The following is a 21,909-nucleotide window of genomic DNA, read 5'->3' as shown; positions in this document are numbered from 1 at the left end:
TCCTTTGTATTTGATTACAGGGTTTCTATAATGGAATATTTGAACACTGTAGATTTCCTTGATTAATGGATTTTCTGATGACTTCTGAGTACTTTCTATTTTGTCCTTTTTCGGTTGCATTTCTGTTTCCCACTTTGCAACCTTTTCCTTCAATCAAATGCAGGTAGGATATCGTACTAAACTTTTCATTTTGATATATCATTGTAACTTGATGCTGCCAAGTATAGACTGTTAAATTACATTTGCGAGGAATTATTTTATATTATCATATCCACTGTTGTGTAAATGTATCTTATGCATTCTTTCCAACATGATAGTTTCCATACCCAAGATATTTTGCAGAATGTGTGCTTTTTGTTGTTTTCAGAAGTGATGCTTTCACAATTGATGAAATAATTTGCAGTGACTTTACTATGCATTTGTTGAACTAAAATTAATTTAATATTATACTCGCCACATCTTTTCTTTTACTTTTAATTTTATCAGAAACTGCATTTGATAATGTTATGATACTGTTAAGAGTGTGACACTAACTAATCCTTTTATTTTTATGACAACAGATGACTAAAAGAGGTGGAAAAGCTAAGGTATTAGCACCAGGAAAACTTCAAGAAGAACGAAATCGCATAATTAACAAGAAGCATATCGTTAGGAAACCTGCTCAAACAACATTGTCTATGCAGGATGCATCATCGGCACCAACACCAGCTCAGGCAGCACCGTCCGTGCAGGTTGCATCGTCGATGCCGACATCAGCTTCGAAAAAATCATCTGTGCAGGCTGCATCGTCGATGCCAACACCAGCTCAGGAAGCATCGTCCGTGCAGGTTGCATCATCAATGCCAACATCAGCTTCTAAAAAATCGTGTGTGCAGGCTGCATCGTTGATGCCAACACCAGCTCAGGCAGCATCGTCCGTGCAGGCTGCATCGTCGATGCCAACACCAGCTCAGGCAGCATCGTCTGTGCAGGCTGCATCGTCGATGCCAACACCAGCTCCAACTGTAGTACCTGTTCATGCCACTACCTCTGAGAAATTCAGTTTTATGCCTACTCCAACTTTAAGCCATCAAACAATGGCTGGCCCTCAAAGTATAAACCTTCAAACAATGGCTAGCCCTTCAAATTTGGCAGAGGAGGAAGATGTGGATGCTGATGAGGATGAGGCGGTGGGTCAAGAAACTATTACCCCTCTTGTGCCAACAATAGATGAGAATGGGAAAGTTATTATAAAACCATCTGGTACTGGGTAAGTCATATATATTCTCATAATTTAATAATTTAGTAGTTTTATTATTGTATTTTGTCTATAATATATATAACCTGTTAAGAAAGTTGAGAATATTACTATCCATATGATTCTTAATAATTTAGTAGTTTTATTATTGTATTTTGTAGGCTAGTTCCTGCCAAAGAAGTTGCTGGTGCCATTAATTATGCGATACGCAAACAATTTTATAAACCTATACATCATTGGTCTGCACTCGATCCTGATACGAAAGCTGATTGGTTTAAGTTGTTTGGAGTAAGTATTTATTGACTTTTGTCACTTAAGTTGATCAAATTATATTTAAAAAAGTAACTAATTGGTTATTAATATTAATTATGTGATTTTAATTATTTTTAGGAGAAGGTTTCGTGGGATCCTTTCGATCATGCATTTGTCTATAGTGCATTTGAAAAAAAAGGAAGAAAACGATTAAACGACATGTTGGGGAAGGCGAGGAGAAAAGGGACTCGACCTTCATGGATTGGTGATGATGCTTGGGTTGAACTTCAAACTTATTGGAAAAAGACCGAGTTTTTGGCAGTGTCTTCTCAAAACAAGACCAATCGAGCTTCCGCAAGAGGCGGAGCAGTCCACACCACAGGCCGTAAGGCTCATATTGATGTTGCACTTCAACTTGTAAGTAATAAAATCCTAACAAATTATTATTATTATGAAGATTCTTTATATCTTGACAGTTTTACTCGTATTCTGTATTGATTATTGGATTATTTGATTTTTGTAGTCACGTGAACTTCAAAGGGATCTGCGTCCCGATGAGTTATTTTAAAAACACACAAGAGGAAAAATGGTGAATGGGTTGACAGTCGTGCTGCATCTACTTATGTAAGTTCTCGTAAATTTTACTGCATCAATATTTGCATCCATGCTTTCAGAAGCAGACTTATTCAAATTAAACTCTCCAAAAAGGATCTAGTTATCCATTTTTATAGTCTAATGTAAGTTAGATATAATAGCACAAGTCCTATGTTTAACTATCAGTTTGAAATTCCTGCAATCAGTTTGCTGTGCTGTTTGATATTTGTTTTAGTTGCAGTCCTAACACTAACAGTCCTAACACTAACAAATATTTGCTGCAACAAGTATAGATATCAGTTTTACTTGCAGTCCTAACACTAACAAATATTTGTTGCAACAAGTATAGATATCATTGATTCAAGTCAAAAACAGAAGTGTGATTACTCATTAGAACACCTTTTAATATATCCAACTATTTATCTGAATGAAAATGAATAGTACATCATACGATTCCATATACACATTATGTTACTTCAAGGCCTTCACCTACTGCAGATATATATTTGGTAGTTATATTTTACGTTCAAAATTCAAGAAACTAATGGGTAGCTATAGTTAGTTCGGTTGATGTTTAGAACAGTTAGAATTTGTTAAGTGAAGAAGTTAGTCTTGTTTTAATCAGTTAGTCAATGGGATACTACTATATGTTGTTGCATTAGCTCATGTTTTGAATCAATTGTTATGTGATTTGGAAGTGTTTCAGACTGGTGCTGCAGTGAATTCGTTTAATGTTGAACCTTAGTTGCAATGTTGGGCTGAACCAAATGCAATTTGAAGCCGAACTGAATGTTAATTGATTAACCAAATGCTTCACCATTTGAGTGGTTTGAATTATTATTTCAGTTGTTATTAGAAAATGAAGTAAAGTATTGGCTTTCAATTAGGGAAAGAATTTGGCTACCATGGTTTGAATTGTTGGAAATAAATGAAATTAGTTTGGCTTGTTTGGTTATTGACATCAAAAAACTATTAGGAAGTTAGTATGTTAGTTTATGACTATGAAGTGTAAATTGGTTACGAATTGAATGTTAAATGGAACCTGTTAAATTTTGATTATTGAACTGTTATAGAAATGGTGAAATACTTGGATAGAAGCTAATATGAAATGGTGAAATACTTGGATAGAAGCTAATATGAAATACTTGGATAGAAGCTAATATGAACTGTTATAACCAACATATCATCTCTAAATTCTTAACAGAGCACTAACTTCTAACCAACATATCATCTCTAAATTCTTAACAGAGCACTAACTTAGCATTATAATGTTTTGTTATGCAGAAGACTTTTAAAGAGAAGTTTGATGCAGAACTTCAGCCAACTGAAGAAGGGAATGGAGAGGTTGTTCAGGTGTTAGATGGAGAGCGTGTAAATCAGCTATGGACAGAGGATGCTGGGGGCCGTAACCGTGGTCGGGTTTATGGCGCTGCAGATTTAGCTATTAATCTAAAACGTGGATCAAAAAGTTTTACCCAACAATCTCAAACTCCTCAACACTCTATGTTTGGGATGTCATTAGAAGCTGAAAGAGCAGCTAGAATTAGAGCTGAACAAATTGCCGAGGCTGCAACGACCCAATTACAAGAGGCTAACGAAGCAATGCGAGCTGCTACCGAGGCTGCAAAAGCTGCTACCGAGACTGCACAAAGGATGGAGAGGGAGATGAATGCTTGGAAGGAATTTATGATGAAGAAATTTGACACTTCAACTTTTGTATCACATTCTCATCATTATGATGACGATTTGGATGATCAATCATTAGATGAAGATTGATCTTGTACTTTTAGTAGAATGAATTAATCTCGGATGTGATTACTTTTTGTGTATGTTTTTTGAAAGTTAATGTGGGTAGAACTTTTGTAGTTACTTTCACGAATGTTTAAAATTGTTTCCAAATGTTTTACCATAAATATGATATTGTGGATTGAAAAAATTTGTTCGAGTGAGGTTGTCATGTTGCAACCCGTTATTGTCCTTTTTTGTTGACTTTAGAGTCGGTGTATGCAAGGCTAAATATTAGTATAGACTTTTCTATGTTGACTTTAGTGTCGGTGACACGGACGCTATCTGTTGACTTTTTTTGTTAACTTTAGTGTCGGTGACACGGACGCTAAACATAATATTGACTTTTCATGATTTTGAAACAACATAGCGTCGGTTCCATTAGTGTCCGCTTTAGCCTCCGTCTCCCCGAGGCTACGTAGCGTCGGTGTATCTTTAGCCGACGTTACACAGTAGCTTCGCAACTTTTATTCAAGGCCCGACACCGACGCTAAACCGACGCTAACCACATATTAGTGTCTATTTTTTCACCGTTAGCGTCTGTAAATGGCCGACGCTAAAAACAGTTTTTCTAGTAGTGTTAAGAGGCGATGTTTGTGATTGTTTAATATTGTGCCTAAGCAGGTGAAGTCCTCTATGAGGCAATTGGTGGAAGCCAAGGGATATGCAATCTATCCCCCACTATTCTGTGAGTCGTCCCTCTGCTCACACGGCTGTGTGTTGATGCATTGGGACACAAACCCAAGATCTTGTGCTGTTGCACAATCGAGTCAGAGTCTTTGAGCGTAGAAGGGTCCCTCCATTCTGGACCCACGCTCCTTTGTCTGAAGCTCTCCCTGGTCAGGGATAAGAGCTGTGAGGTCTCATCCTCACTTCACCTTTTCATCTGCTTCACCTTAGCCTCGTAATGGCAAGGTTAAGAGCGAATAATACCCATGTACAGATGACTTGCTTCGGCAGTCAAACCCATTGTTTGAGCCCACTTGACTGGTTATAGTGTGTGCTATGTGAATATTAGCTTGACATGTTTGCTTGAAATGCTTGAATTGATTATATGCTTGTATGCTTGCTTTCTTCCTGGATAGGATTAGTTTGCAGTTGTGCAAGTAGGTAGAAACCTCAACGTAGGGTAACGATGCATGACAACACTAGGCTCGAGTCCAGCTCCCTGGTAGTGTGTCTTCCCTCGGTTTCTGGCTAGGTTTTCTTTCCCTTTAGGGGGAACTACATCGCCCTGATCCTCGTTCCAGACGAGGTATGTAGGCAGGTGGTCGTGCGAGACCACTCCGGGCACTTTTTTTCTTTTTTGTGTGTGTTTACCTGTTATCTGATTGTGTGTTTTAATTCGGATGCCGACGTAAGCCCAGTGATTGGCGGTCGGGCTCCACGTTTGCCGTTTTGTGCGTGTTTTGGTTCGGATGCTGACGTAATTCCATCGAGTGGTTGTCGGGCTCCATGTTTGCCATCTGTTTGTGCGTTTTGTGTTGTTTGGCGTGCGTAAGCCGAACTACAATGGCTCTGATTCTCGTTCCAGACGAGATATGTAGGCATAGGATGCGACGTCCTATCGAGCTCCCTTATCTTAACCCCACCTGCGTTCCATGTGTGTGTGTGTGATGTTTAGCAACCTTTTTCTTTATTTTAGAACGTGGATCCCGTCGAGTACGACGGACGTGAGGGGTGCTAATACCTTCCCCTCGCGTAACCGACTCCCTTACCCTTTCTCTTTGGTCGCAAGACCATTTCCTTTCCAGGTTTCTCTGAGCGTTTCCTTTCCCTATCTTGGGATAAATAACGCGCAGTGGCGGCTCTGTGTTGTGTTTTTATTTCAGCCCGCCGGTTGTTTTTTCGCGGATGCGACAGCTGGCGACTCTGCTGGGGACTTCTGACGATGTTGACCTGTGCTGGTCCATCTTCCCTAAGCGAGTCCTTCCTAGCGTTTTAGGATAGTTTAGGTTGCTTGTTTTGTTATTTATTGCATTTATTATTCTAACCAGTGTATATATTTGCATAAATATTTGCATGCATCATACTATCATGTTGTTGCCGTCCTCTGTGCAGGTGGTTCCTCTGTTTGGGGTGGGTGTTCTGAGTGGGGCTAAAACCCAGGCCCGAGTATACACCTAGGATTAGTGTGGTCTCACGTTCCTCAATTGCTAAATCAGCATATTGTTGCAACGTGACATGCCACAAGCCGGACGAGGTTCATCTGATAGTGCTTTCCATTGTGGAATATTCCACTTTGGTTGAGTTACTTCATTTGAGCTGTTGACTCTGGTGACCGATCATTTCCCGGATCTTTGGTTTAGACGATCTCAGGAGAGCTACAATGGCACACCCGAAAGGGCAAACCCATTGAGTATCTTTGCCCGATTGTCGAGACTATTATCCGCCTTAGGATGACCTGATTAGAATTTACCTGTGAGGGGAGGGTGTTTCTTTCAGATGCATGTTCAGATGGTGACTCAGATGGTGACTAATGGTTCAGTTGATCAGAGTCCTATTTATAAGTCGGATTTATGGTCATTTATTGCGGTGACGCCGGAGTGCTGTCCGTGATATTTATCAGTGGGGATCCGTTTATTTCAGGATTCCCTGGGCCGATGTTATCAGTGGGGATCCGTTTATTTCAGGATTCCCCGGGCCGATTCAGATGGTTATGGGTGTCTGTTCAGTGAATCTCTGATGATGATGATGATGATGATGTATCTGTCTTCCGTTTATTTCGGAACCCGTGGGTCAGATTGGTGGTTACATATTCCCTCAGATGGTTGTGATCAGTTCAGTGGTCCGAGCTGTGGTTCAGAGCAACAGATGATCAGATGGCTTGGAGGATGGCAATGCATTGCATTCATTCATCAGCATCATTACATAATGCATTTATCTACATCTAACACATGTTTACCCATATGCAGGGACACTTTTGATCGAGATCCTGGTTGAGAGACTTTCTGCTCAGATATGAGACCCGGTTTGAAGCGTGATGTTGCTTACAGTTTCTTCAACCCTGAGATTGACGAGTTGAGAGATATGATAGCATTGATTACACCCGACCATGTGGGGATGTTCAGAGAGGCATACGGTAGTATCCTGAAGATGGTTTTCAGACTCAGTGATAGTGACAGAAGTGCCATTCATACTCTTCTCCAGTTTTATGACCCGGGCCTGAGATGCTTCGTGTTTCCAGATTATTTGTTGGGGCCTCTGATGGAGGACTATGCTAGCATTCTGGGTATCACGATTCGAGATCAGATTCCTTTTTGCGCTATTAGGGGAGAGCCTGACGTCCTTGGGATTTCCCGTGCTCTTTATTTGAGTCCGGAAATGGTCAAGGAAGGTTTGAAAGAGAAAGGAAAATTACCTGGATTTCATCTGAGTTTCTTGGAAGCTAAAACCAAAGAACATGCTGCTGTGGGTGACTGGAAGACGGTTTGTGCCTTGATTGCCGTGAGCATCTATGGAGTTATTTTGTTCCCTAACCAGAAGAACTTTGTGGACCATAATGCTATCAGGGTATTCATGCAGAGAAACCCTATTCCTACTTTGATCGGAGATGTTTATTACTCTGTTCATAATCGGAACGAGAAGCTGCATGGGGGGTTGATCAGGTGCTGTGCTCAGTTGCTCTTCAAGTGGTTTATGGGGTATTTGCCTACTCGAGGTGCTTTTGCTCATATTGATCCCACTGTCAAGTGGTCCTTCAGGTTGATGGGGTTGAGGGCTGATGACATAGCTTGGACTCATCATGGTTTGGCTGGACGAGATTTTATATACAGTTGTGGGGCTTTTCCCAATGTACCTCTTATAGGAGTCCAGGGTTGCATTAATTACAACCCGACGCTTCTTAGGAGACAGATGGGGTTCGCTATGGAGGTTCCTCCTCTTGAGTGTGAGACTCAGGAGTCCTTTTATTTTCCTGTGGAGGGTAATCAGGCCAAGCTGATACAGGTGTCTGGGGCATGGCGCAACATTCAGAGGAAGGGTAAGGTTCCATTTGGCAAAGTCAACTGCCGGTATTTTCCTCTATTTGATGACTGGTTGCGGAAGAGGATTGAGGTTACACATTTACCATTTCCTGGGGGTGATCCCGTGTGTCCTAGGATCGAGGGACCAAGTTCTTCTGTCAGTATGGAAGAATTCCTCGAGACGAAGAGGGCCAGAGAGCGGTTACTTGCAGAGAAAGCTGAATTGGAGAGGAGTGTTGCTCGGTTTCAGACAGCTAACCAGGAGATCAAAGTGAAGATGGAAGATCAAGACAAGCGACATGCCTTGGAAGCGAAGCGCTTTGAGATGGATACTGCCTACTATGGGAAGATTAGTCAGGCCTTAGCATCCTCCAACAGGGAGCATGACATCACCAAAGAGAGATTGGCTAGAGCTTCAAAGGTCATTGAAGATGAGAAGAGAAGGCAAATCTTGGTGAAAGATCAGAGGGATGACCGAGTCCGAGTCCTCATTGCTGAATGGGAGGCAAAGCTGCAGGTCAAGGAATCAGAGAAGCTGAAGATCATCGCGGAGAGGGATCATTACAGGGCTGAGAGAGATCACTACTTCAGGCAGATGAAGATTCATCAGAAAGAAGTTGGGAGATTACAGCAGGAGAACACCGAGCTCAGGTTCGCCGCAGAGTTCGCGAGGATGGAAGACGAGATAGGGCCATCTGTGGGACCCTCATCTAGCTAGATCTTTCATTTGTGTGGATTACCGTCAGGCCTGTTGACGGAATTCGCTTGCTTGTATTTCTTTCCTATTCTGGGGGATTGTATTTGACTATGTCCGATTTGATGTATGACTATGGCACTGTTTGTGCACTTTTGGTTATGTGATGGTTACTTTCAGTCAATTGTTGATCTTCAAGCTTTATTTGCTTTACCGTATGCACTCACACAAGCACACACATGGTTGGGGGTATCATGCTAAATCACATATCTCCGATCTGCGCGATGAAATCCAATGTTGAATGTTAGAATATGGATGCCGGATTATTATTTGTCTCAATGATGCCAGGATCAAGAGACAAAGTGTCCTTCATATGGATAGACACTGCATTCATGCATTGATCATAATAACCTGTGTTTTATTTTGCAGGTATCTGTTGCTAACGTGCTTGATTGTTTCAGGAATCATTGCTCGTGCTCGAAGAACGGTACCTTTGCACTCAACACGCCCTCACAGATATTATACCAGACGCAATACTCCCAGACTCATGGAGCTCCCCAACGCAGATATACTCGAGCTAAAGGACAAGATGAGCGAACTGATCAACATCATGTAGGGCTTTGCAGTTGGTCAGAAAGCTCTGGCAGATAAAGTTGAGAAGCTCGAGCGGGCTTCAGCCGCAAACAGCGGCGTTAACCTGGATGGTGTCTCCAACCAGGGCGGATGTTCCAGAGACGGCGGAAAAAGGACGACCATTGGGGTTGTTAATAATGCTGGTGCTGGTGGCCAACCGGGGCAGAATCAGAAGGACAATTTTGTGCCTCCGTTCTATGGCTTCGATGAGGACAGGGAGGAAGACAGGGAGGCCGATCAGTTTTCGATGCAGAACGAGCCGTTTGTTCCCTACAGTGCTCCGCCTCAGAATAAGGAGATCCAGTTGTTGGCTGAGAAGATCAAAGTGCTTGAGAGTTATGCCACTCCCGGGGTGGTCAATATGTCCAATATGGGGCTGGTTGAAGGGATTGTGATCCCACAGAAGTTTAAGGCGCCCACATTCGACAGATATAATGGGAGTTCTTGCCCGGAGACGCATCTTCAGGCCTTCGTCCGCAAAATTTCTGCATATACAATGGATCAGAAACTGTGGATGTACTTTTTCCAGGACAGCCTGTCCGGAGGTTCCCTGGAATGGTATACTAAGCTCAAATCTTCTGACATTAAAAACTGGCAGGATCTTGGGGATGCGTTCTTCAAGCAATATCAGTTCAACGCTGACATGGCTCCGAGCCGTACCCAGCTGCAGGGTATGTCTCAAAAGAACAATGAAGGATTTAAGGAGTATGCTCAGCGGTGGAGGGAATTAGCTGCAAGAGTGCAACCTCCACTGGTTGATTGTGAGATGTCGGACCTGTTCATGGGGACCCTGCAGGGGCCGTTTGCTGAGAGAATGGTTGGATGTCCTGTCACCAACTTTTCTGATATTGTGGTAGCAGGGGAGAGGATAGAGAGCTGGCTGAAGCTCGGAAAAATCCAGGGTACTGCTTCTGCGTCTTCTTCAGGGTCTAAGAAACCATTCGGTAATGGGGGGCAGAGAAAGAAAGAGGGTGATACTAGTGCTGTGTACTCACAACGAGGACCCAGTAGGGACCGTTACTTCCAGCACAATGCTGCGGTAACTATTCCTGCTGAGCCTCAACCTGCATCACAACAACAGCAACAGCAACAGAGACAACCCTTTCAGCAGAGGCCGCAGAGGGCTGGATATCAGGTCAGGGGTAGAGCAGTGGACAGACAATTTGACCGACCTCCGGTGACCTATTCCTTTCTGTTTAAGAAGTTACAGGATTTGGGGCTTGTGCAAACCAGAACCCTGGCACCTTTGAGACCTGATCAAAGGCCGGCCAGTTATGACGAAAATGCGAAATGTGAATTCCACTCAGGTGCGCCTGGGCATAATATTGAGAACTGTAAAGCTTTTAAGCACACAGTTTAAGACTTAGTGGATTCAAAGGCAATCAACTTCGCACCATCTCCTAATGTTAATGCTAATCCCATGCCCACGCATGGTCAGAGGGGGGTGAATGCTATTTCGGTGGAAAATCGAGTGGGGCTGTCTACGGTGGATCAGTTGAGGACGCCTTTGGCTGAGGTCAAGGGGCTGTTGTTGAAAAATGGGGTCTATCCGGGCTGTGGCCATGAATGTGCTGAGTGCATTAATTCTGTCAATGGGTGCTCAGTATTGAGAAAGACTGTCCAGGGTTTGATGGACAATGGGGATATTATTATGGAGAAGAAGGATGGTAAAGGAAAAGAAGAGGTCTCCACCATAACGATCTACTACGACCCGGTGGATTTGTCGAACCTTGTTGAAGAGGTTCCAGTTACCATCACGGTACCTGGGCCAATTCCCTACGACAAAGAGGATGCCGTGCCTTGGCATTATGGTGGGGAAGTGTACTGTAACGGGGAGAAGTTGGAAGAGCAGACTGCAAGTGAAACCACTATTTCAAAGGTGGATAATGCCGGTCCCAGCGGTTTCACTCGCAGTGGGAGGTTGTTTGCTCCTGATGCGTTAAGGAGAGGAGAAGAAGAAAAAGATAAAAAAGAAAAGGCCGAGGCTTTAGCCAGGGCGAAAGGAAAAGCTGTGGTGGGTGGAAGTACTCCAGTGGTGACACCGACGCCTGCAGGGTCGGAAAACAAACTTGATGATGATGCTGAAGAATTTCTGAGGATCATCAAAAAGTCAGAGTACAAGTTGGTGGATCATTTGCAGTAGACTCCTTCCAAAATTTCAATTCTGTCATTGCTGTTGAGCTCCGAGGGGCACAGGGAGGCTTTATTGAAAATTCTGAAGAAGGCCTATGTTCCTCAGGAAATCACTATCAATCAATTGGAAACGGTGGTGTCCAACGTGCATGCCAGTCATGGGTTGGGTTTCACTGATATGGACCTAACAATGGATGGAAGGAATCATAATAGGGCTTTACACATAGCTATGGAATGTAAAGGAGCCGTGCTTTCGCATGTGCTGGTTGATACCGGCTCCTCCTTAAATGTGTTGCCAAAGAAGGCCTTGGCTAAGCTGAATTGTGATGGGCTGATTTTGACCCCGACTGATTTGATTGTGCGGGCTTTTGATGGGTCGAAGCGGGCCGTATTCGGGGAGGTAGAGCTGCCAGTGAAGATTGGACCGGAGGTGTTCAAGTCGACTTTCTATGTCATGGATATTCAGCCGGCATACAGTTTCCTGTTGGGTCGCCCATGGATTCATGCTGCGGGAGCAGTTACCTCGACTTTGCACCAGAAACTGAAATACATCTGGGAAGGTCAAGTTGTCACTGTGTGCGGAGAAGAGGACATTTTTGTCAGCCACCTGTCCTCGTTTAAATATGTGGAAATGGACGGCGAGATCTGGGAGACACCCAGTCAGGCTTTCGAAACCATTAAGGTGGAGAGTGCTCTGTTTGCTAAGGAAGAGGAAAAACCGTCCATTGCTTCATACAAACAGGCCGCTGAGGTGGTTAAAAGTGGAGAGGCTCCTGGTTGGGGTAGAATGATGGATGTCCCTGCGAAGAAAGACCGATTTGGGGTTGGATATCAGCCGGGCCGAGGCTCAGGGCAGGGCAGAGGACGTCGTACGTCAGTCACCTTCACAAGCGCCGGAATGCTGGATCCGGATCACATCTGCGTGATGGGTGAAGATACTGATAGCGACTGTGACATTGACCAGTGGATAAAGCCGTGCACACCAGGGATGGAAATCCAGAACTGGAAGGCCGAAGAGATCATCCGGGTCACTCTCCTTGAAGAGTAATATTTTTCTTGTTTTCATTTTATATGCATGAAAGCCATATGTGTTGCCCGACACGTAATGGTTCATTGTAAGGGCCACCTCATGTTTAAATTTGCAAATTCGCATCATGAATAAAAGGATATTTTTCAATTAAAAGCGGTGTTCCCTGTTTTTCATTTATTTTTGCAGTTTAAAAAATAAGAACAAATAAAATGGCAATGTTTTCATTTTTCTTTTTCAATTTCTCACACCGGTTCTAAGCAATGCATGAGTCAACATTCATGCAGATGCGATTCTTCTCCGGATCTCATTGATGACAATCTTGTTACACCCTCATATGACTTCGACAAACCGATTTATCTTGCTGAAGAAGAAGACGAAGAAGATTGTGAACTGCCAGGGGAGTTAGCCAGGTTGTTAAAACAAGAGGAGAAGGTGATTCAGCCGCATGAAGAACAGATTGAGGTCGTGAATTTGGGTACCGACGAGGTCAAGAGAGAAGTGAAAATCGGGGCTGCTTTGGAGGAAAGTGTCAAGAGCAGATTGGTAGTGTTGTTGAAAGAGTACGTCGACATCTTTGCCTGGTCTTATCAAGATATGCCAGGGTTGGATACCGATATTGTTGTGCACAAGCTACCGTTGAGAACAGATTGTCCTCCAGTGAAGCAGAAGTTGCGCAGAACTCGACCTGACATGGCAATGAAGATTAAAGAGGAAGTGCGGAAGCAGTGGGATGCTGGTTTCCTTGCTGTCACTAATTATCCGCCATGGGTTGCGAATATTGTGCCAGTCCCGAAGAAAGATGGGAAAGTGAGAATGTGTGTGGACTACCGAGATCTGAATAGAGCTAGTCCAAAGGATGATTTTCCATTACCTCACATTGACGTGTTGGTAGATAATACAGCTCAATTCTCGGTGTTTTCCTTCATGGATGGCTTTTCTGGCTATAATCAAATCAAAATGTCGCCAGAGGATATGGAGAAAACAACGTTCATTACACCGTGGGGTACCTTTTGTTACAAGGTGATGCCATTCGGTCTCAAGAACGCCGGTGCTACTTATCAGAGGGCCATGGTGACTTTGTTTCATGATATGATTCATCATGAAATTGAATGCTATGTTGATGACATGATAGCAAAGTCCCAAACAGAAGAGGGGCATTTGGTAGATCTGGCCAAGTTGTTTGACCGGCTGAGACAGTTCAGACTGAGGTTGAATCCGAACAAGTGCACATTCGGAGTGCGGTCCGGTAAATTGCTGGGGTTCATTGTGAGTGAGAAAGGAATCGAGGTTGATCCTGCAAAAGTAAAAGCAATAAAAGAAATGCCTGAACCGAGAACAGAGAAGGAGGTTCGTGGTTTCTTAGGTAGATTGAACTACATTTCACGGTTCATATCTCATCTAACAGCCACGTGCGAACCGATTTTCAAATTGTTAAGAAAAGATCAAACGGTCAGGTGGAATGATGATTGCCAAGCGGCATTTGAAAGAATAAAAGAATACTTGCAGGAGCCTCCGATTCTGATGCCTCCTGTGGAGGGAAGACCGTTAATTCTGTACCTGACAGTCCTCGAGGGGTCTATGGGGTGTGTCTTGGGGCAGCATGACGAGTCTGGTCGAAAAGAGCATGCCATATACTACCTTAGCAAAAAGTTTACCGACTGTGAAACAAGATATTCACTGCTCGAGAAAACTTGCTGTGCTTTGGTCTGGGCTGCTCGCCGGCTAAGGCAGTACATGCTGGTTCATACCACTTTATTGATTTCCAAGATGGATCCAATCAAGTACATTTTTGAGAAGCCAGCATTGACCGGACGGGTTGCGAGGTGGCAAATGATTTTAACTGAATATGATATACAATATACATCTCAGAAGGCGATAAAGGGGAGTGTATTGTCTGATTACCTCGCTCAGCAACCCATTGATGATTATCAACCGATGAAGTTTGAATTCCCTGATGAGGACATCATGTTTCTCAAATCGAAAGATTGCGAGGAACCAATCCCGGAGGAGGGGCCTGACCCTGAATCCGAATGGATTCTGATGTTTGATGGGGCCGTTAACGTGAATGGAAGCGGTGTTGGTGCTGTTTTGGTTACGCCGAAAGGATCCCACATTCCTTTTGCTGCCCGGCTAACATTTGAGTGCACCAACAACGTAGCTGAATATGAAGCTTGCATATTGGGGATTGAAGAGGCGATTGATTTGAGGATCAAGAACCTTGTCATATATGGAGATTCAGCTCTGGTGATAAATCAGGTTAACGGGAAATGGTATACGCATCAGTCTCATTTAGTTCCATACCGGGATTATACGAGGAGATTGTTGACGTTTTTCACCAAGGTGAAGTTGCATCATGTGCCTAGAGAGGAGAATCCTTTGGCAGATGCTTTGGCTACTCTGGCCGCCTTGATTAAGGTGCAGTGGTGGAATCAGTTCCCCAGTGTTGAAGTAGGTCGTCTGGATAGACCGGCTTATGTGTTTGCTGTTGATACAGCGCCTGATGATGAGAAGCCGTGGTATTACGATATCAAGCGCTATCTTGAGACGCAAGAGTATCCTGAGGGAGCATCAAAGAAAGATCGAAAGACTCTGCGGAGGTTAGCCATGGTGTTCTACCTGAATAAGGATGGGGTTTTGTACAAAAGGAATTTTGATTGGGTCTTGCTCCGATGTGTTGATGACAGAGAAGCAAGCCAGTTGATGAAAGAGGTTCATGAGGGATCGTTCGGTACCCATGCCAGTGGGAATGCAATGGTAAAGAAACTGCTGAGAGCAGGTTATTATTGGATGACAATGGAGGCCCAATGTTTTAATTTCGTGCGAAAGTGTCATAAATGCCAGATTTATGCTGACAAGGTGCACGTGCCTCCAAATCCGTTGAGCTTAATGTCGTCTCCATGGCCGTTTGCTATGTGGGGCATTGATATGATCGGAAAGATTGAGCCTACAACTTCGAATGGGCATAGGTTCATATTAGTGGCTATTGATTACTTCACCAAGTGGGTTGAAGCAGCCTCTTATACGAACGTGACGAAGCAGGTCGTTGCCCGATTTCTCAAGAGAGACATCATTTGCAGATATGAGGTTCCCGAGAGAATTATTACTGATAATGGTTCTAATTTGAACAACAAGATGATGGCAGAGCTGTGCCGGGAATTCAAGATTGAGCATCACAATTCTTCTCCCTATCGTCCGAAGATGAATGGGGCGGTGGAGGCAGCCAACAAGAATATAAAGAAGATTGTGCAGAAAATGGTGGTAACCTACAAAGATTGGCATGAGATGTTGCCGTTTGCATTGCATGGGTACAGAACGTCGGTACGTACATCTACTGGGGCAACTCCTTTCTCATTGGTATATGGAATGGAGGCTGTATTACCTGTTGAAGTTCAGATTCCCTCTTTGAGAGTCCTGATGGACGTGAAGTTGCAAGAGGCTGAATGGGTAAGAACCCAGTATGAGGAGTTGAGCCTGATAGAAGAAAAGAGGCTAGCAGCCATCTGTCATGGGCAGTTATACCAGCAAAGGATGAAGCGTGCTTTTGACAAGAAGGTGCGACCTCGGGTATATCACGTGGGTGATATGGTGCTGAAAAGGATCCTTCCTCCTCAAAACGATCGAAGGGGCAAATGGACACCGAACTATGAAGGTCCATTCGTGGTCAAGAAGGTTTTCTCTGGCGGAGCCTTGTTGTTAACGACCATGGATGGCGAAGATTTTCCATCCCCTGTGAATGCGGACGCAGTTAAAAAATACTTCGTGTAAAGAGACCCGCTGGACGAAAAGAATAAAATAGTCCAGGCAAAAATGGGCATCCCGGCGAACCAAAAAACAGAAGAAAGGTTCGGGCAAAAGTTAGGGATAAAAGGAAAAATGTACACCTGGCAAGTCGAAAACCTGAAAAGGCGACTTGGGCAAAAATGGGTATCCCGGTGGACTGAAAACCCGAAAGGGCGGTCCAGGCAAAAGAGGGATTGAAACGAACAACTGCGTCCAGCATGATCGTTTGCGCTTTGGTTAAAGCATCATGGATAATACCCGGTAGGGGTCAATCGGAATCGTCTTGTTCAGAAGGCAGAAAAGCACGGAGGGACTGAGGACATATGGGGTGTAACCGAGTTGGAACTCGATGAGATCACGGGTTTCACGTTGCCATTAGGATAGATTTTTCCTTTTGTGTGCAATTACCTCTTTTCAGGAATTGCTTCCTTTGTATTGCTCATTTGAGCCACACTTTTCAAATCAATAAAATGCAAATTCAGTCAAATAATTTTGTTTTTGTTTTTCATTACTGCTTTGATTGCAAAAACATCCAGATATTTTTGATAAAGAATCTTGCATTTTTAACACATACAGGTTCCTTCCAATGCATGTTTATAAGATGGAAAGCTTGAAATCTTATTTGGAAGGATGAGTGACCCGAGTGTTGAAATCTTGACACGCCTGGGGCACGGTTTTATCTAACGATCTGTTTTGCAGGAACTGTTAGATATTCTTCACTCACTTGCAGGTTGTGATGTGGAATCTTTGTAACAGATCCCCAGAGAGTTTGCTCAGGGACGAGTGCACGAAAGAACGACGAGAAGACGTCGAGACGTACGACGATCCTTGATTTTAATCGAGAAGACTCTTCAAAGTCGGAAGATTGGAAAGTCTGTAGAGATTTCCCGCAGGGTCCAATCAGGGATGAGTGAATGGGTAGGGAAGTGGCGAAGAGGCGTCGAGACGTCCGACGACCTTTGGGATTAATCAAGAAGACTCTTCAAAGTCGGAAGACTTGAAAGTTTGTAGAAATTCCCCAGAGGAGGACGGAAGGAAGAGATGACGTTGAGACGTACGACGATCCTTGAAATTCATCAAGAAGACTCTTCAAAATCGAGAAATTGAAATTTCTGTATAATCCCAGGAGTACGTTCTCAACGAGCGCGGCACGACCTTGGAATACAAGATGATGGAGCAGAAAAGGTCCAGACGAGTCTGGGAGTTCTCAAAAGTGGAAAGCTGATGCGAGATTGGGAGGTGGATACCAGGGTTCGACGAGTCGACGGGTGTTCTGTACCAACTTTTCTCATTTCCCCAGCGGGATCCCCAAACAGAATTAAAGGACCAAATCCCTAGCAGATCAAGGTCTGTGGATTCTCCAGCCGAGTCAGGATGGTTATCCCCGGCAGGTTTACAACGGTGTTTCCTCAGCAGCCAGGCCCGAAGGTTGCTACTCCCCGAGTGGAGCGGGTTTCAATGAAATATATCTCCAACAGTGTTCATCCTACCAGTGGATTGGACAAGTTCCCGTAGCGGACGGATTTTGCATCCCCAGCTAAGTGTGTCCTACATGTGGATTGGATGGGTCTTCCCCAGCGGAGTAGCATTCGTTTCCCTAGCAGGGTCAGGATAGTCATCCCCAGCGGGTGTCAAATTGATGCTTTCCCCAGTCGCCAGGCCTGGAGGTTGCTGTTTTCCCAGCAGAGTATCTGTGAGCATTTCCCAGTGAAGTCGTCAGGTATCTGTGAGGGTTTCTCGAAGCAGAGTTGAGATTTATATCCTCAGCAAATCGAAGACTGTTGTATCCCCACAGAGCGTTGGTGGTGCTTATCCCCAGCAGTTTCCCGAGTGGATTGGGTGCAAAGGAGGTTCTTCCCCAGCAAGGGTTACCTTTTCCCAGTAGCAGTACTATTCCCCAGTAGGGTGGAATCGGAGCAGTGACGAGTTCCTCAGCAGAGTGCCTCGTATTCTTCAGAAGAGTCCCTGAGAGGGATACTTTTTATGCATTCATCATGAAAAAAATAAGCATAGCATATTGCATAGAAAGATAAATAAATCGCGTAGCATTTCCATAATTATGGAGCATTACGCAGAAAAAGATCATGCATCATATTGCAAGCATAAGCTAGTCTCAAGCCGTGGTTACTGTTTGAGAAGTGGTTTTTGCCAGACAGTGAAGATGTTACTCCGAGGAGTCTAGCATTATGATTGAATCGAAGATATTCCCCAGTAGTGCGATACTGGAGGAGATTTGTTTTTCCGTCGGACAGAGATGGGAAATATTTTGCGATCAGCGCAATTCAAGCCGTGGTTACCGCTTGGAGTTTTGTTTCGCCGAATGGTGAAGATGTTACTCTGAGGAGTTTAGCATCAAGACGTCAGATCAGCAATGTTCCCCCAGTAGTGCGATATTGGAGGAGATGTTTCCGTCGGACAGAGATGGAAGTGAAATCAAGGGTGTTACGCGATCAGCGCGATTTCGGGGTTCAAATGGAGAAAAGAAATGCTGAGGCATGTTCTGGGGTTCAAATGGAGAAAAGAAATGCTGAGGTATTTTCTGGGGTTCAAATGGAGAAAAGGAGATACTGAGGTATTTTCTGGGGTTCAAATGAAGATTGAAGTTGAAGATTGTATCCGGGATGAGGTCCTTAGGATTATCTTCTGTTCATGTGTTATCTTAGACTCTGGCTGAGGCCAATGGAGGTCGTTCTAGGTGTCTTCTGAGGAAGAGATACACATGCTACCTTCCTTTTGTGAAGGTATACCCTCTGACATGTCGCCCTCAGAGTGGTTTGGTGTTATTTCCGTCATTGCCAGCGGAATTATCACGAGAGATTGGAGATCGGGGTTCAAATGGAGAAAGGAAGATGTTGAGGCATTTTCTGGAGATGGGGTTCAAATGGAGAAAGGGAAATGTTGCGGCATTTTCTGGAGAACGGGGTTCATATTGGCGATCGCAGGTTATCGTCAGGCGACTGGGGTTCAAATCGGAGAATGGGGTCCATTTATTTTGGCAAACAGGAGAGGGGGGTTCAAATGCAGAGATCCGAGGATCATTTGCGTAGAGAAAAATTTCGGGGTTCAAGAAAAGCAAAAAAAAAAGGGAGAGAAGAGAATAATAATCCCGAGCGGATGAGTGGTGTTCAGGCCATGGTTATCCCTGTGTTACCATTTATTTTGGTATCCAGGTCGACAGTTTCATTTTGGGGTTCAAGCCGAGTTTTCTCCGTACCAGACGGATTTTTCGGAGATTGTGTTCTTCGCCGATTCTGACAGGCGTTGTTAATTATTGCCCATCAGAGTGCAAATTGTTCGTCTATTCTTGGTATTCAATCACTCTTCATCCTGATCATCTGAAAGCCGAGGCTGTTCATATCGACAGGTTCACAGTGGATTGAATAGGGGCAGCTGTAACACCTCAAAATTTGCCCTCCTCTCTTGGGACTAGCTTAACATATTGCATATCATTTGTAGGTCTTTAGGCATTGCATATTGCATATCATGTGGTTACATTGTGCAAGCCATTCTCTCAAGTCTTGGTCAGAAGATGAGGAAGTCAATGTGCAAGCTAGGGTTTCATTGGACTGGTCATTAATCATCTGAGGATGTGGAAGTTCAAATTAGGGTTTCATGATTCTCAAAGGATATTGGTCTTCATCTTGTTTGAAATGATACATCATCATCATCATGGTTTGATTTCATCAAGTGTTGAAGCACATCCCTTGAGATTAGGGTTTTGACCACTGGTCAACCCTAATCAGGTGCATTGGGCCAATCAAGGCATGATCAGGAGATGGGGTCTATGATGTATAGGGGGATCAACATGTGATTGTATGGAGCTAATTGAGTCTAGGGTTTCACCCTTGAGCCATTTCATCAGAGAATTGGAGCTCAGATTGATCTATGCATGGCCAAATTCATCTATCAGTTGAAAAAGTCAACTGTGGTCAACTGTGCATGATCTGATAGATTGGGAGGTGGAAATGAGTTGGATACACTTCATTCATGATTGAAACAAGTGTTATTTGACATTTCAAAGTTCAAGAATGGAGAAAATAAAGTCAGAACAAAAATTGCCAAAAATAGAAAGTGACTTGTAATGGAAGTTTCCAAAAATGGAAAGTTTTTGACCTCAAAATTACATGTCCAAGGAAGCTTCAAATGAAAATTTGTTCAACAAGAAAGTTGTAGATCTTGTTCTCACCTTTCCAAAAAGTCCAAGAACTTGAAAATCCCATGTATGGTTGGCAAGTTATGGTCCATTCAATTTCAAAAATGACCCATAATCAGAGGGGCATAACTTCCACATGGAGTGTCCAAATTGAGTGATCTTTTTTATGCACAAACTCCATTTGACATGTACTTTCATGGTGCATAATTGGATTTCATCAAAAATGGTCAATGCAAAAAGTCAAATTTCAAGTGTACAGTTAAAAATCCAGGGGCAAAATTGTCCAACTTGAGAAATAATGGGAATTTTTGAATGGGGATTTTTGCAACACCTCACAAATGCAATTTGAAAATTGTTGGAATGGTCATAACATGTCAAGGCCTCATGGTTTGACAATTCACTTTTGAAATGAACTTGAAAATGCATAAGCATGCCATAGCATGGTGAAAATCAAAATTACATGGCCAATGAAGATGGGACAAGTTGCAACAGCTCATGACAGATATTTAGAGCATGTGTGAGCTGGCAATGAGCTGTCACAGAGCCCATAGGAAAATACCATTTTGCCCTTGCCTTTGAAAGTGACATTTTGCTTATCATATTTCATTTTGCTAATTAAGGTGATTAAGGCTTGATTAATTGGAGATATATATTCCTAATCATAACAAACTTCTAACAGAATTCACAAATCACAAATCACAATCTCTTTTCCCTCCAAATTCACCAAAAACCTCTCAAGAACACAAAAGCCAAAATCCAAAGAACTCTTCCAATTCTTGATCAATTTGTGTGATTCTTTTTGATTCGATCTTCATTCACCTTCCTCCAAAACTGTTTTGGTAAATTGGACTGAAAGAAGCACCAAATCGTGACTGTCCAAGCAAGGTGCATCAATGGTGAATTGGATCTTCGCGCATTAGAAGCAACATCAATCGAACCTGAGCACTGCATTCAACTTCTTGAAGATTATTCTCCATCTGTTTTGGACTTTCAAGCACAAAGAACATCAAATTCATCGCTGTCTTCAAATCAAGGTTGGAATTCGAAATTCACCATTGCCTTAATGATTATATGCGTTGTGAAGAGTGTTTAACATAGATTATCATGATGTAATTAGTTTTAGAAATGGATGAACATAGAGGAAGTTATCTTGATTAGAAGTTAGGATGCCAAACCCTAAGTCGTTCGATTCGTGAGATTTAGGAACAATTAGGCAAAATCGTGATGATATTTGGACTCTACTCACTCAGACCTTTCCAACGGTTATAGGCATGTTAATTTTCATTGAAGTTTGTTGTTCTTCATGTTCTTGGCAAATCTGGAAAAGTGTTGTTGAAGATGATGAGATTTCTGGGCAAAAGCTTCGTTTGATCCATGCGCGCGCCACACCAATTCGAATTGGTGTTTCCCTCCGTTTCTGGCCACTCACACGCTGACAGCTCAATTAGTGAAGCTGCGCGTTTTGGTCTCCTGCGCGCTTAATTACCAAACTGCCACTGCTTCCATTTAATTTAATAAAACATTGAATAAATATTTAATAAATCACATAAATATTAGAAAAATCATAGAAAAATATTGGAAAGTCAGAAAAATATGAGGATTTTTTCTATAGCTCCCATTTTGTCTCTAGAATTTTATGGACATAATTTCCAA

The 21,909-nt window shown here is 43.2% G+C and overlaps 1 protein-coding gene across 1 annotated transcript; it reads left to right on the top strand.

Moving 5' to 3' along the window:
* Positions 1-560: 560 nt before the first annotated feature.
* On the top strand, positions 561-3,859 carry LOC127081455 (uncharacterized). The gene is made up of 7 exons (XM_051021706.1): positions 561-1,249; positions 1,399-1,525; positions 1,628-1,906; positions 2,013-2,047; positions 2,164-2,226; positions 2,319-2,370; positions 3,368-3,859. The coding sequence occupies exons 1-7, from the start codon at positions 561-563 to the stop codon at positions 3,857-3,859; spliced, it is 1,737 nt and encodes a 578-aa protein (XP_050877663.1).
* The last annotated feature ends 18,050 nt before the right edge of the window (positions 3,860-21,909 follow it).

The sequence above is a fragment of the Lathyrus oleraceus genome, chromosome 5, assembly GCF_024323335.1.
Source record: "Lathyrus oleraceus cultivar Zhongwan6 chromosome 5, CAAS_Psat_ZW6_1.0, whole genome shotgun sequence".
NCBI lineage: Eukaryota > Viridiplantae > Streptophyta > Magnoliopsida > Fabales > Fabaceae > Lathyrus > Lathyrus oleraceus.
This window is presented reverse-complemented; position numbering and strand designations above follow the sequence as displayed.

Coding starts and splice junctions, on each gene's coding strand:
- LOC127081455 (XM_051021706.1), top strand. CDS start 561: ATGACTAAAAGAGGTGGAAAAGCTAAGGTATTAGCACCAGGAAAACTT. Junction 2,048..2,163: donor AGGGATCTGCGTCCCGATGA/GTTATTTTAAAA, acceptor CCATGCTTTCAG/AAGCAGACTTATTCAAATTA. Junction 2,371..3,367: donor ACAAATATTTGCTGCAACAA/GTATAGATATCA, acceptor TTTGTTATGCAG/AAGACTTTTAAAGAGAAGTT.